Source organism: Leptodactylus fuscus, chromosome 6, assembly GCF_031893055.1.
Source record: "Leptodactylus fuscus isolate aLepFus1 chromosome 6, aLepFus1.hap2, whole genome shotgun sequence".
Lineage (NCBI taxonomy): Eukaryota > Metazoa > Chordata > Amphibia > Anura > Leptodactylidae > Leptodactylus > Leptodactylus fuscus.
In genome coordinates, this window is record NC_134270.1 from 3,228,550 (window position 1) to 3,243,057 (window position 14,508).

The following is a 14,508-nucleotide window of genomic DNA, read 5'->3' on the forward strand; positions in this document are numbered from 1 at the left end:
TCTTGCCCCTCCTCTTCCTTCTCTCTGTCTCTAGCTCCTCCTCTTCCTTCTCTCTGTCTCTAGCTCCTCCTCTTCCTTCTCTCTCTCTCTCTTACTCCTCCTCTTCCTTCTCCCTCGCTCTTTCTTGCTCCTCCTCTTCCTTCTCCCTCGCTCTTTCTTGCTCCTCCTCTTCCTTGCTCTCTCTTGCTCCTCCTCTTCCTTCTCTCTCTCTCGCTCCTCCTCTTCCTTCTCTCTCTCTCTTGCTCCTCCTCTTCCTTCTCTCTCTCTCTTGCTCCTCCTCTTCCTTCTCTCGCTCTCTCTTGCTCCTCCTCTTATTTCTCTCTCTCTTGCTCCTCCTCTTCCTTCTCTCTCTCTTGCTCCTCCTCTTCCTTCTCTATCTCTCTCTTGCTCCTTCTCTTCCTTCTCTCTCTCTCTTGCTCCTCCTCTTCCTTCTCTCTCTTGCTCCTCCTCTTCCTTCTCTCTCTCTTGCTCCTCCTCTTCCTTCTCTCTCTCTCTTGCTCCTCCTCTTCCTTCTCTCTCTCTCTTGCTCCTCCTCTTCCTTTTCTCTATCTCTCTTGCTCCTCCTCTTCCTTCTCTCTCTCTCTCTTGCTCCTCCTCTTCCTTTTCTCTCTCTCTCTTGCTTCTCCTCTTCCTTCTCTCTCTCTCTCCTGCTCCTCCTCCCTCTCGCTCCTCCTCTTCTTTCTCTTTTTCTCTTGCTCCTCCTCTTCCTTTTCTCTCTCTCTCTTGCTCCTCCTCTTCCTTCTCTCTCTCTCTTGCTCCTCCTCTTCCTTCTCTCTCTCTCTTGCTCCTCCTCTTCCTTCTCTCTCTCTCTTGCTCCTCCTCTTCCTTCTCTCTCTCTCTTGCTCCTCCTCTTCCTTCTCTCTCTCTCTTGCTCCTCCTCTTCCTTTTCTCTATCTCTCCTGCTCCTCCTCCCTCTCTCTCTCTTGCTCCTCCTCTTCCTTTTCTCTCTCTCTCTCTTGCTCCTCCTCTTCCTTCTCTCTCTCTCTTGCTCCTCCTCTTCTCTCTCTCTCTCTTGCTCCTCCTCTTCCTTCTCTCTCTCTCTCTTGCTCCTCCTCTTCCTTCTCTCTCTCTTGCTCCTCCTCTTCCTTCTCTCTCTCTCTCTCCTGCTCCTCCTCCCTCTCTCTCTCTCTTGCTCCTCCTCTTCCTTCTCTCTCTCTCTCTCTTGCTCCTCCTCTTCCTTCTCTCTCTCCTGCTCCTCCTCCCTCTCTCTCTCTTGCTCCTCCTCTTCCTTCTCTCTCTCCTGCTCCTCCTCCCTCTCTCTCTCTTGCTCCTCCTCTTCCTTTTCTCTTTCTCTTGCTCCTCCTCTTCCTTCTCTCTCTCTCTCTCTCTCTTGCTCCTCCTCTTCCTTCTCTCTCTCCTGCTCCTCCTCCCTCTCTCTCTCTTGCTCCTCCTCTTCCTTTTCTCTTTCTCTTGCTCCTCCTCTTCCTTCTCTCTCTCTCTCTCTCTCGCTCCTCCTCTTCCTTTTCTCTATCTCTCTTGCTCCTCCTCTTCCTTCTCTCTCTCTCTCTTGCTCCTCCTCTTCCTTTTCTCTCTCTCTCTTGCTTCTCCTCTTCCTTCTCTCTCTCTCTCCTGCTCCTCCTCCCTCTCGCTCCTCCTCTTCTTTCTCTTTTTCTCTTGCTCCTCCTCTTCCTTTTCTCTCTCTCTCTTGCTCCTCCTCTTCCTTCTCTCTCTCTCTTGCTCCTCCTCTTCCTTCTCTCTCTCTCTTGCTCCTCCTCTTCCTTCTCTCTCTCTCTTGCTCCTCCTCTTCCTTCTCTCTCTCTCTTGCTCCTCCTCTTCCTTCTCTCTCTCTCTTGCTCCTCCTCTTCCTTTTCTCTATCTCTCCTGCTCCTCCTCCCTCTCTCTCTCTTGCTCCTCCTCTTCCTTTTCTCTCTCTCTCTCTTGCTCCTCCTCTTCCTTCTCTCTCTCTCTTGCTCCTCCTCTTCTCTCTCTCTCTTGCTCCTCCTCTTCCTTCTCTCTCTCTCTCTCTTGCTCCTCCTCTTCCTTCTCTCTCTCTTGCTCCTCCTCTTCCTTCTCTCTCTCTCTCTCCTGCTCCTCCTCCCTCTCTCTCTCTCTTGCTCCTCCTCTTCCTTCTCTCTCTCTCTCTCTTGCTCCTCCTCTTCCTTCTCTCTCTCCTGCTCCTCCTCCCTCTCTCTCTCTTGCTCCTCCTCTTCCTTCTCTCTCTCCTGCTCCTCCTCCCTCTCTCTCTCTTGCTCCTCCTCTTCCTTTTCTCTTTCTCTTGCTCCTCCTCTTCCTTCTCTCTCTCTCTCTCTCTCTTGCTCCTCCTCTTCTTTCTCTCTATCTCTCTTGCTCCTCCTCTTCCTTCTCTCTCTCTTGCTCCTCCTCTTCCTTCTCTCTCTCTTGCTCCTCCTCTTCCTTCTCTCTCTCTCTCCTGCTCCTCCTCCCTCTCTCTCTTGCTCCTCCTCTTCCTTCTCTCTCTCTCTCTTGCTCCTCCTCTTCCTTCTCTCTCTCTCTCTCTTGCTCCTCCTCTTCCTTCTCTCTCTCTCTCTCTTGCGCCTCCTCTTCTTTCTCTCTCTCCTGCTCCTCCTCCCTCTCTCTCTCTTGCTCCTCCTCTTCCTTCTCTCTCTCTCTTGCTCCTCCTCTTCCTTCTCTCTCTCTCTTGCTCCTCCTCTTCCTTTCCTCTCTCTCTTGCTCACTGATACTTGCAGGACTTTTTTATCTACATTTTTAAAGCAGAATGGGGGATGGATTTCCTGAGCGGAGACCTGGCACTGGTGTGAACTTAGTCTTAAGCTGATCCTTACCCTTCTGTGTTCCATGATATTTCCCATTGTAAAGTATATGTAACCATCATCAAGCACATAAATCCTGTCCCATGTACTGCGGGTGTGGGGGAAGTAAACAAGATAAAAAATAGTTTTTCTCAAAATCTGCTATCAGGGGACAGCGATATGACCCAGTAAGCATTTTCTTTTCCTGCCAATTTCCTATTTGAATTCACTGTGTGCCAGATGTTACATAGAGCAGAAGAAACCATCGGACATCCCAGAGATGTGGAATCTAATGAGCGGGGAAAACAGAGCGGCTCTTGTCACCATCTTATGTGTATAACAATCCATGTCTTGTCAGCCCAATATCCTGACCTTCGCTCCTTTGTCCCGTTTTTTGCCTCTTTTGTGACAAATAGTATGTACAACCTCACACGTCTATCAGAAGACATCCATATTGTCTCATCTCAGAAGAACCAAGACGGTAGACAGCCGTGAAGCAAGGGGGCCTGATATTGAAATGTGTTATTATTAGTAGTAAAAACACCAAAACAGACCCCAAAATAAACATACCTGACCCCTAAACACATTAAAACCTCAGACTAGACCCTTAAACACCAACAGGGCCGGTTTTGGACAAAGCGGGACCCCCATATCCTGACACACCAACACCATCATATTCAGTCATTTCATAAGTCAGGGCTGCAATTCCAGCGACATTGATATAGTCTCAAAACATCAGGAATACCAAAAAATTTGTAAAGATATACATATATACTGTATATATATATATATATTTCCCTGAAAATAAGACAGTGTCTTATATTAATTTTTGGTCCTAAAGACATGCTATGTCTTATTTTCAGGGGATGTCTTATGTTCTAAGATTGCGCAAAGACTGTATAAAGAAAAACATTGCAGCCGGCTGAACGCTTGTGCGGTGATCTGTTTTCACAGGAAAGTCGGCGGCTGCTGCTGCTGTGATCCCATTATTTGTATTCAGTGTTCCTGTTGCTGTGGGATGAGCTGGGAGAGTGGATCCCCCCGCCGCATATGATGCTTAGTGTATGTCCACGGGCATCTCCCAGCTCATCCTACTGCAGCAGGAACAGTGGATACAACGTATTGCATCGGTGTCAGCAGCCGGCATATCTGTGCACACAGAACATCGCGCACAGTGTTCAGCTGGCTGCAATGTTTTTCTTCATACAATCTTTGCGCAGAAAGATTATTACCGTATTATTGGGGAATGTTTTACTTTCGGTGGGTGCCTTATATTAGGCAATTCAACAATACCTCTGCCATGTCTTACTTTTGGGGAATGACTTATTTTCGGGGAAACAGGGTATGTAGAAAGAGAGAGTATATACAATATATATATGTATATATATATATATATATATATATATATTACTGTATATATTAGTTCCCCTAGCCTTATTAATAATAATCCTTCCTTTTATATATAGCTCCCTTATTAATAGTATCCCCCTCCCCGGCCTTATTATTAATAGTTCCCACTAATAAATAATAATTAGGGGGTCTTACTAATATAAGACCCCCTTATTAGAAATGGTTCCAAAAATAAAATATTTATGCTGGAAGAGAGATAATTTGCATTGCCGAGAGAAATCGGGATTGTAGGCAAAGGTGACGCAGAGAAGACAACGAAAGGTAGAAGAAGTATAACCTTTCTTAAGGCTATTCCGACATTGTACTTAGATACAATTGTGTGTGACTGATGGGATCTCTTTAATAGATCTTTCTTATCAATAGCCCCTTTATTAATAATAGTTCCTCTCTCTTTATATATAAAAAACATAAAGGTACTGTTTATTATTCTGTACAATGTACAGGGAAGCTGGAAAAACTTCAGAAAGCCATGATGTCCTTATTGTGGTCAGGTTATCTTTTCGTACATGTAGTGACCTCCTGATAACCAGCCATGATGTCCTTATTGTGGTCAGGTTATCTTCTCATACATGTAGTGTCCTCCTGATAACCAGCCATGATGTCCTTTTTGTGGTCAGGTTATCTTCTCATACATGTAGTGTCCTCCTGATAACCAGCCATGATGTCCTTATTGTGGTCAGGTTATCTTCTCATACATGTAGTGTCCTCCTGATAACCAACCATGATGTCCTTATTGTGGTCAGGTTATCTTCTCATACATGTAGTGTCCTCCTGATAACCAGCCATGATGTCCTTATTGTGGTCAGGTTATCTTCTCATACATGTAGTGTCCTCCTGATAACCAACCATCATGTCCTTATTGTGGTCAGGTTATCTTCTCATACATGTAGTGTCCCCTCCTGATAACCAGCCATGATGTCCTTATTGTGGTCCGGTTATCTTCTCATACATGTAGTGTCCTCCTGATAACCAACCATGATGTCCTTATTGTGGTCGGGTTATCTTCTCATACATGTAGTGTCCTCCTGATAACCAGCCGTGATGCCCTTATTGTGGTCGGGTTATCTTCTCATACATGTAGTGTCCTCCAGATAACCAGCCATGATGTCCTTATTGTGGTTGGGTTATCTTCTCATACATGTAGTGTCGCCCTGATAACCAGCCATGATGTCCTTATTGTGGTCAGGTTATCTTCTCATACATGTAGTGTCCCCTCCTGATAACCAGCCATGATGTCCTTATTGTGGTCCGGTTATCTTCTCATACATATAGTCTCCTCCTGATAACCAGCCATGATGTCCTTATTGTGGTCAGGTTATCTTCTCATACATGTAGTGTCCTCCTGATAACCAGCCATGATGTCCTTATTGTGGTCAGGTTATCTTCTCATACATGTAGTGTCCTCCTGATAACCAGCCATGATGTGTTTTATTGTGGTCAGGTTATCTTCTCATAAATGTAGTGTCCTCCTGATGACCAGCCATGATGTCCTTACTGTGGTCAGATTATCTTCTCATACATGTAGTGTCCCCTCCTGATAACCAGCCATGATGTCCTTATTGTGGTCAGGTTATCTTCTCATACCTGTAGTGTCCTCCTGATAACCAGCCATGATGTCCTTATTGTGGTCGGGTTATCTTCTCATACATGTAGTATCCTCCTGTTAACCAGCCATGATGTCCTTATTGTGGTCGGGTTATCTTCTCATACATGTAGTGTCCTCCTGATAACCAGCCATGATGTCCTTATTGTGGTCGGGTTATCTTCTCATACATGTAGTGTCCTCCTGTTAACCAGCCATGATGTCCTTATTGTGGTCAGGTTATCTTCTCATACATGTAGTGTCCTCCTGATGACCAGCCATGATGTCCTTATTGTGATCAGGTTATCTTCTCATACATGTAGTGTCCTCCTGATAACCAGCCATGATGTCCTTATTGTGATCAGGTTATCTTCTCATACATGTAGTGTCCTCCTGATAACCAGCCATGATGTCCTTATTGTGATCAGGTTATCTTCTCATACATGTAGTGTCCTCCTGATGACCATACTATTAGGTGTCTCTCTCAGCTTTTAGCATTCTTAGCTTGGACTGTTATCACAGATTTCATTGCTCTATGGCTAACTATTGATAGCATTTGATAGCCACCTAGTAGCCTCTCTGGGGATATTTGGGCTAGGTTCCCATTCCGACCAGTTTATGGGGCAATTTCCTGATTATTTCGGCTCTCAGAGCTTTTCTATTTGCAGACTACAATAGATGTTTGCAGTTAGGGATTTGTAATAGACCCTAATAGATTTGTGTAACACACCCGGGGACTCTTGGTGCCTGGACAAAAATTGTTGTATAGTAAAGTGTTAGCTGTGTTTGCATTGGCAGCTTTATTACACCCGATTTGGTTATCACGTTTCTACTTTTACACATAGTGGGATTTTTTATTTTTGTTTTATGCCGCTCCCTATCAGTGATTTCAGTTATTGTTCTGTACAATGTCCTGGGAAGCTGGAAAATAATCCGAATTGGGTAAAATTGGAGAAAAAATTTGTGCAACTTTCTTATGGGTTTCATTTTTACGGTGTTCATTGTGCAGCTAGATGACATGTTGCCTGTATTCTATGTTTTGGCACATGTGATTTTTAGACCTTCCCTAGGGGTCCTGACCATTTAAGGGGTTAAGTGTTACATTTAGTCGCTGGACGCCTGTCTCTTCACTGCACCATCCTCTAGTGGGGCCCTATAGTGTCGGGGGGCCTTGCACAGAACTGATTTTCTTTCAAGTGCACTGAACTGTCACAGGTAGTAATAATCCTAATGTCTATTGTCTTCTCTCTATTGCTTGCAGTCTATGCAGTCAGAAATGATTGCTCAGGAATGGTGGGGGCTAGCGAAAAACCTCCAACTGAGAAGCCTATTATACAATGCAAATAGGTCAGGTGGTGAAAGGTTCCCTTTAAGTTTAATGACCTTAGGGATTTTTCTTGTCGCCGCAGGCATGTGCAGTCTGCTCTGCCCAAGGCCTAGCAGTTAGCTCCGGAAGAAGACGCGCAGAGAGGCCGTTCCTGAAGAAGATGGAGGTGGCGCTGGAGAGTTCTCTCGCAGCATTGGGGACACCACCAGTGCTGCTTGAGCGCTGAGGACCGCCCCCAGTGCTGTGAGAGAATTCATTTGCATACAGACGAAAACCGGGATTTCTACCGAATGGCGGTGTGGAGAAGACATCTAAAGGTAGGAGAAGAATAGTCTTTCTTAAGGCTATTCCTACGTGTGATCAAGAATAAATGTGATTTTACTGATAGAATCCCTTTAAGGGGTGCTCCGATCTCACTGGGGTGTAAGACGATTTCCTCTGCACTACATATGTGTCCCAGCTCACGCCAAGTCTTTCTCCTGCCAGCAGAGGAGTCTCCATCCTACACAGAACCTTCTTGTTACATGAAGCTTTTGTCACTCGCTTTCTTCTTTTTGTTACAGTGTATCAGCACAGCTGTATTTGTACCAATGGAACGATTCCAAGACGTATCACGTGATGACTCTCCAGCATTATTAGGATACAGAATAGACTTTCTAGTGGAGGAAACAGACGGTAAGATCTCTACCCCTCCCTCCGAGTCCTAAACTTCAGATCAGCAGAAGACGACATGAAGTGGAGAGACAAGAAACTTTCTCCCATCAGAAGCCTCAACATCTGAGCCCTTCTCAGTGTTTACCCTGCGGCCGAGCAAAGAATTCAGGGTAAGTTGCCACTTTAAGGGTCAATTCCGATGTGACGGATACAGTATCCGCAGATTCGCACAGGTAAAGGTCACAGCAGATTACAGTATTGTACAGTATTGGGCAAGTGGGAGAGATATTACACACTTCATCCATAGGCTGTGGACACTTTCACTGTGACAAAGTGAGAATATTGCTGATTTCCAGATCCACAGTATTCTGCCCCACTGCAGGTTTTTTAGCACTGATGTTATCACTTTCAGGGTAAGTCTACATGTAACCAGGAAATATATCAGGGATTCTGAATCTGCACCAAAATCAGCAAGAGAATTGTGATACGGATTCTCTGTAGCGAGGATTGACATACATAGTAACTCATACGTGAATGTTTTTCCTCTCTCCTCACATGCAGATAATATTCGGTATACTCTCTATATGCTTTCTGTATACTCTATATACTCTCTATACACAGCAGATTTGCTGTCATGGAATTGTATAGAGAATATCTGCGACATGTCAAATGGGTCAGACTTCACACGGCCACTGGCTATTAATGGGAGATATTTACATGACACAAAGGTTGACTTGTCCGTTGTCACAGACTTACAAAATACAGATTGTGCTCTGTTACTTTCTGCAGTCATGGATCCCTCCATACCCTGCAATGTATGAGCGAGCCGGGCACAGGGGCCGTGGAGAAGGATATTTATTATGGCGGTATTCATCCGTAGTCTTGTAAATGTAGGCTCAATGTGCAAAATATTGGCACAAATATCCTAACCCCGACTGTGTTTTCAACCAATCATATCTCTGGAAATAATATACAGTTAGGTCCATATATATTTGGACACCAAGACAAATTTGGGTTGTTTTTTTTTTACCTATTTACTGAAACATATTCAAGTTGTAGTTATATAATAGACATAAAGTCCAGAGTTTTAGGATTTTCAACTCCCTACATCGTCCCCCTAGTTTTAAAGGGCCCATATGTAATTGTACCATTGACTCTGTGGCTGTTTCCTGGGCAGGTTTGGGCAATTCCTTCCTTATGTTATTCTCAATGAAGCAGAAACAAGGGCTGAAGTGGATGTGAAGTGTGGTGCTTGCGGTGCTTGTGGTGCTGTATTTGGAAGATTTTATTGTAAAGAAAATATGTGGTCAAAGGAGATCTCCCTGCAGGTGAAACAAGCTGCGGAAACAGAAAAACTCATCCGAGAAATTACCACAATATTAGGAGGGGCAAAATCTACAGTTTGGTTCATCCTGAGAAAGAAAGAAATCAAGAAAGCCCTGGTGAGCTCCTGGGACCTGACCCGCAGTGACGTAACTACCGTGGAAGCAGTGGCATACCTCCTGTGGTAGCGGCTGCCATAGCGCCCGGGACATTAGGGTGCCCGGCGACAGCCTCTACCGCTGCGTTTTTTAATTTTTTTTAATAGCCGGTAACGGGCCCTATATACTTACTGAGCCTGGCAGGGGCCGGGATCGGTAAGTGACGGTGCGGGCCCCACAAGCACAATTATACTCGGGGGATCTTTTTGGACCCAGAGTATAACAATTGGAGGCCCGGGAGAGGTAAAATAATGTAAAAAACTGTGTTACCTACCTCTCCAGGCTCCGGGCAGGCTTCGGCCTACTTGCGTGACGTCGTATGACCCGCGACGCAGGGCTGCGGTCACATGACGTCCCAGAAGATGGCTGACAGCGACGGAGAATGCAGGGAAGTCAGGAGATAGGTAACAGTAGTTTGTTATGTCCGATTATTATACTCTGGGGTCTGAAAAGATAATTGTTCATGTGTGTCCACTATGGGACAGAATACTGTGTACTGGGGCCAGTATGGAACATAATACTGCATACCTCCCAACTTTTGAAGAACTGAAAGAGGAACAAAATGTGCGGCGCGCGTAGCGTGCCATGGCAAATTTAGCCCCGCCCACTTTTGTGTTGACTCCGCCCATTCGTTAATTTTTCATGTGCCTGCACACAGTATAATCCTCCTACAGTCACCCGTAAATTATATGTCCCCCCTCTATCTCTCGCCCAGTTTCATATACACCCTTCATCTTCCCCCAGTTTCATGTCCCCCTTCCATCTCTGCCCCCAGATTCATGTCCCCTCCATCTCTGCCCCCAGATTCATGTCCCCTCCATCTCTGCCCCCAGATTCATGTCCCCTCCATCTCTGCCCCCAGATTCATGTCCCTCCATCTCTGCCCCCAGATTCATGTCCCCCCAGATTCATGTCCCTCCTCCATCTCTGCCCCCAGATTCATGTCCCCCATCTCTGCCCCCAGCTTCATGTCCCTCCATCTCTGTCCCCAGATTCATGTCCCCCCAGATTCATGTCCCTCCTCCATCTCTGCCCCCAGATTCATGTCCCCTCCATCTTTGCCCCCAGATTCATGTCCCTCCATCTCTGTCCCCAGATTCATGTCCTCCCATCTCTGCCCCCAGATTCATGTCCCCTCCATCTTTGCCCCCAGATTCATGTCCCTCCATCTCTGCCCTCAGATTCATGTCCCCCCATCTCTGCCCTCAGATTCATGTCCCCCCATCTCTGCCCCAAGATTCATGTCCCCCATCTCTGCCCCCAGATTCATGTCCCCCATCTCTTCCCCCAGATTCATGTCCCCCATCTCTGCCCCCAGATTCATGTCCCTCCATCTCTGCCCCAAGATTCATGTCCCTCCATCTCTGCCCCCAGATTCATGTCCCCTCCATCTCTGCCCCCAGATTCATGTCCCCCCATCTCTGCCCTCAGATTCATGTCCCCCCATCTCTGCCCCAAGATTCATGTCCCCCATCTCTGCCCCCAGATTCATGTCCCCCATCTCTGCCCCCAGATTCATGTCCCCCATCTCTGCCCCCAGATTCATGTCCCCCATCTCTGCCCCCAGATTCATGTCCCTCCATCTCTGCCCCAAGATTCATGTCCCCCATCTCTGCCCCCAGATTCATGTCCCCCATCTCTGCCCCCAGATTCATGTCCCCCATCTCTGCCCCCAGATTCATGTCCCCCCTCCATCTCTGCCCCAGATTCATGTCCCCCCAGATTCATGTCCCCTCCATCTCTGCCCCAAGATTCATGTCCCCCATCTCTGCCCCCAGATTCATGTCCCCCATCTCTGCCCCCAGATTCATGTCCCCCCTCCATCTCTGCCCCAGATTCATGTCCCCCCAGATTCATGTCCCCCCTCCATCTCTGCCCCCAGATTCATGTCCCCCATCTCTGCCCCCAGATTCATGTCCCCCACATCTCTGCCCCCAGATTCATGTCCCCCATCTCTGCCCCCAGATTCATGTCCCCACATCTCTGCCCCCAGTGTCATGCCGTCCTCTCCTTCATCTGCCCCCAGTTTCACGTTTCACCTCCACATTAAACTTACCTTCTCCTCCGCTCCCTCGCAGCTCTCTGCGCGCCTCTCTCGCTGACACACATGCAGCTGAAGAAAGGAGCTGACACAGGTCAGCTCCTCGCTTCACCGCTGCGTGTCTCTCTCGCTGACACACATGCGGCTGAAGCGAGGAGCTGACCTGTGTCAGCTCCTTGCTTCAGCCGCATATGTGTTCAACTCAGATCTGCGTCCTCTGGAAGTTGAAATCGGGACATACCTCTCTCCAACCGGGACGGTTGGGAGGTATGATACTGTGTGCAGGGGCCAGTATGGGACATAATACTGTGTGCAGGGGCCACTATGGGGATATAATACTGTGTACTGGGGCCACTATGGGACATAATACTGTGTACTGGGGCCAGTATGGGACATAATACTGTGTGCAGGGGTCACTATGGGGGATAATACTGTGTACTGGGGCCACTATGGGGTATTATAGTGTGTGCAGAAATGCACACATGGGGGGGGTGGCGGTGGTAGGGGTCAGTTGGTCGAGATCTTCAGTGTCGGGAGGGAGGGGGGCCATGTCAAAAGTTGGCCACAGGGCCCCGCCATTCCTAGTTACGCCACTGCTGACCCGGACCTGGCCATGGAGACAACAGTGGTGGATGATCACAGAATAACAGAAACCCCTGCACAGCCAACCAAGTGAGCGGCCCTCCCGGGGATGTAGACAACATATCAGTACCCAAATCTATGGAAGTAAGTAAAGAGGGGTCACTGCGCGGTGCGAGCCACTCATAAGCCTCAAAAATAGCAAGGCTAAAAAAGCCAGCACAGATCTGGAAGAACATTCTTTGGACAGATGAAACCAAGAGCAACCTCTAGCATAATGATGGGATGAAAAAAGTATAGCATATAATAAAGAAAAAAAAGCACAAAAAACTAAGAAAATATAAATTTATTGATATGTAATAAAACATATATAAACACAAAAAATATAAGGCAAAAAGCAATAAATTTATATTTTCTTAGGGTTTTTTTGTGGGGGGTTTTCTTCTTTAATATATGGTTTGTAGCGGTTTCCCACATGTTGTTTTGTTATTGGACTTGACTGTGTTATACAGAAAAAAGTATGGTGAAGGCTCGGTACAGCTCATGATCCAAAGCTTAGCACATCATGTGTAAGACACGTCGGAGGTGGCAGTGTGATGGCTTGGGTATACATGGTTGCCAGTGGCCCTGGGTTGTGTGTAAGACACGGTGGAAGTGTGATGGGTTGGGTATACATGGCTGTCAGTGGCCCTGGGTCATGTGTAAGACATGGCGGAGGCGGCAGTGTGATGGGTTGGTCAGACATGGCTGTCGGTGGCCTTGGGTCATGTGTAAGACATGGTGGAGGCGGCAGTGTGATGGGTTGGTCAGACATGGCTGCCAGTGGCTCTGGGTCATGTGTAAGACACGGCGGGGGTGGTAGTGTGATGACTGGGGCAAACATGGCAGCAAGTGGCCCTGGGACATGTGTAACACACGGTGGAAGCGGCAGTGTGATGGGTAGGGTATACATGGTTGCCTGTGGCCCTGGGTCATGTGTAAGACACGTCGGAGGTGGCAGTGTGATGGGTTGGGTATACATGGCTGCCAGTGGCCCTGGGTCATGTGTATGACATGGTGGAGGTGGCAGTGTGATGACTGGGGTATACATGGTTGCCAGTGGCCCTGGGTCATGTGTAAGACACGTCGGAGGTGGCAGTGTGATGACTGGGGTATACATGGTTGCCAGTGGCCCTGGGTCATGTGTAAGACACGTCGGAGGTGGCAGTGTGATGACTGGGGTATACATGGTTGCCAGTGGCCCTGGGTCATGTGTAAGACACGTCGGAGGTGGCAGTGTGATGGCTTGGGTATACATGGTTGCCAGTGGCCCTGGGTCATGTGTAAGACACGTCGGAGGTGGCAGTGTGATGGGTTGGGTATACATGGCTGCCAGTGCCCCTGGGTCATGTGTAAGACACGTCGGAGGTGGCAGTGTGATGGCTTGGGTATACATGGTTGCCAGTGGCCCTGGGTCATGTGTAAGACACGACGGGGGTGGCAATGTGATGGGTTGGGTATACATGGTTGCCAGTGGCCCTGGGTCATGTGTAAGACATGGCAGAGGTGGCAGTGTGATGGGTTGGGTATACATGGCTGCCAGTGCCCCTGGGTCATGTGTAAGACATGACGGGGGTGGCAATGTGATGGGTTGGGTATATATGGCTGCCAGTGGCCCTGGGTCATGTGTAAGACATGGCAGAGGTGGCAGTGTGATGGGTTGGGTATACATGGCTGCCAGTGCCCCTGGGTCACTAGTGGTTATGGATGATGTGACACGGGACAGAAGCTGCCAGATGAATTCTGCGGTATTCAGAGACATTCTGTGCGCTCATATCCAACCAAACTAATACCTAATACAGATGGACAATGAGCCAAACCATAAAGCCAAAGCAACCAAGGAGTTTATATAGCAAAGAAGTGGAAGATTCTAGAATGGCAAAGTCAGTCGCCTGATCTCAGCCCCACTCAGCATTTCACTTGTTACAGACTAAACTTCAGACAGAAAGGCCACAAACAAAGAGCGACTGAAACCTCTGAAGTAATGGCCGAGCAAAAAGAACAAGGAGACACAGCGAGGTCTGGAGATGTCCATGAGTACAAGACTTCAGCCAGTCACTGCCAACAAAGGGGAACAGCCAAGGATTAGAGAGTCACATCTTAGTTACAATTCTTTAATTTGTCCAATTACCTCTGGGCCCCTGACATGACGGGATTGGGTTTCTCTATAGACTTTAGTTCCTCACATTTTTGTGCAATTATTTTGTTCATCCCACTGAATTAAATCTGAAAGTCTGAACTTCAGCGGCATCAGAATTGTTGTGCTTAGAATTCGTTGTGTTAATGTGCAGAAGCAAACGAGAAAAATGTGCTCTGTGCCCGAATATCTCTGGACCCCTCTGTATATAATGCTGTAAGCTTCGTGTCATATGAGGGAGAATAGTAGTGAGCTGACGCGTTTTACCGCAATCCTTCTGTTTTCCAGATGCCGGAGAGGAAGGTGACAGACACCGGTCTAGTTCAGCAGACCCTGGCGCTGCTGCTGAAGAATCTGATCCTCAAGTGGAGGCGGAAGTGGTCCACGATATGGGTAGGGGCGTAAGGGATCTGCTCAATGGATATGAATATTTATAGTGGTTTGCAACATTGTTACGGCGTCTGATGGACACAGAGAGGTCACGGATCAGAGCTTGATCCACCAAATATTGGTATGTCTAAGGGAATGTTCACACAGCAGAATTTGGTGC

General features: G+C 47.4%; 1 protein-coding gene across 2 annotated transcripts in view; it reads left to right on the top strand.

Moving 5' to 3' along the window:
• The first annotated feature begins 7,702 nt into the window (after positions 1-7,702).
• The window catches only part of LOC142210229 (ABC-type organic anion transporter ABCA8-like), a 52,799-nt gene continuing 45,993 nt past the window's right edge, over positions 7,703-14,508 (top strand). For both annotated transcript variants that reach the window (XM_075279254.1, XM_075279255.1), the window contains exons 1-2: positions 7,703-7,851; positions 14,247-14,351. In XM_075279254.1, the coding sequence (XP_075135355.1) occupies positions 14,247-14,351 (105 nt within the window). In that variant the 5' untranslated portion in view covers positions 7,703-7,851. The remainder of the gene's footprint in view (positions 7,852-14,246; positions 14,352-14,508) is intronic.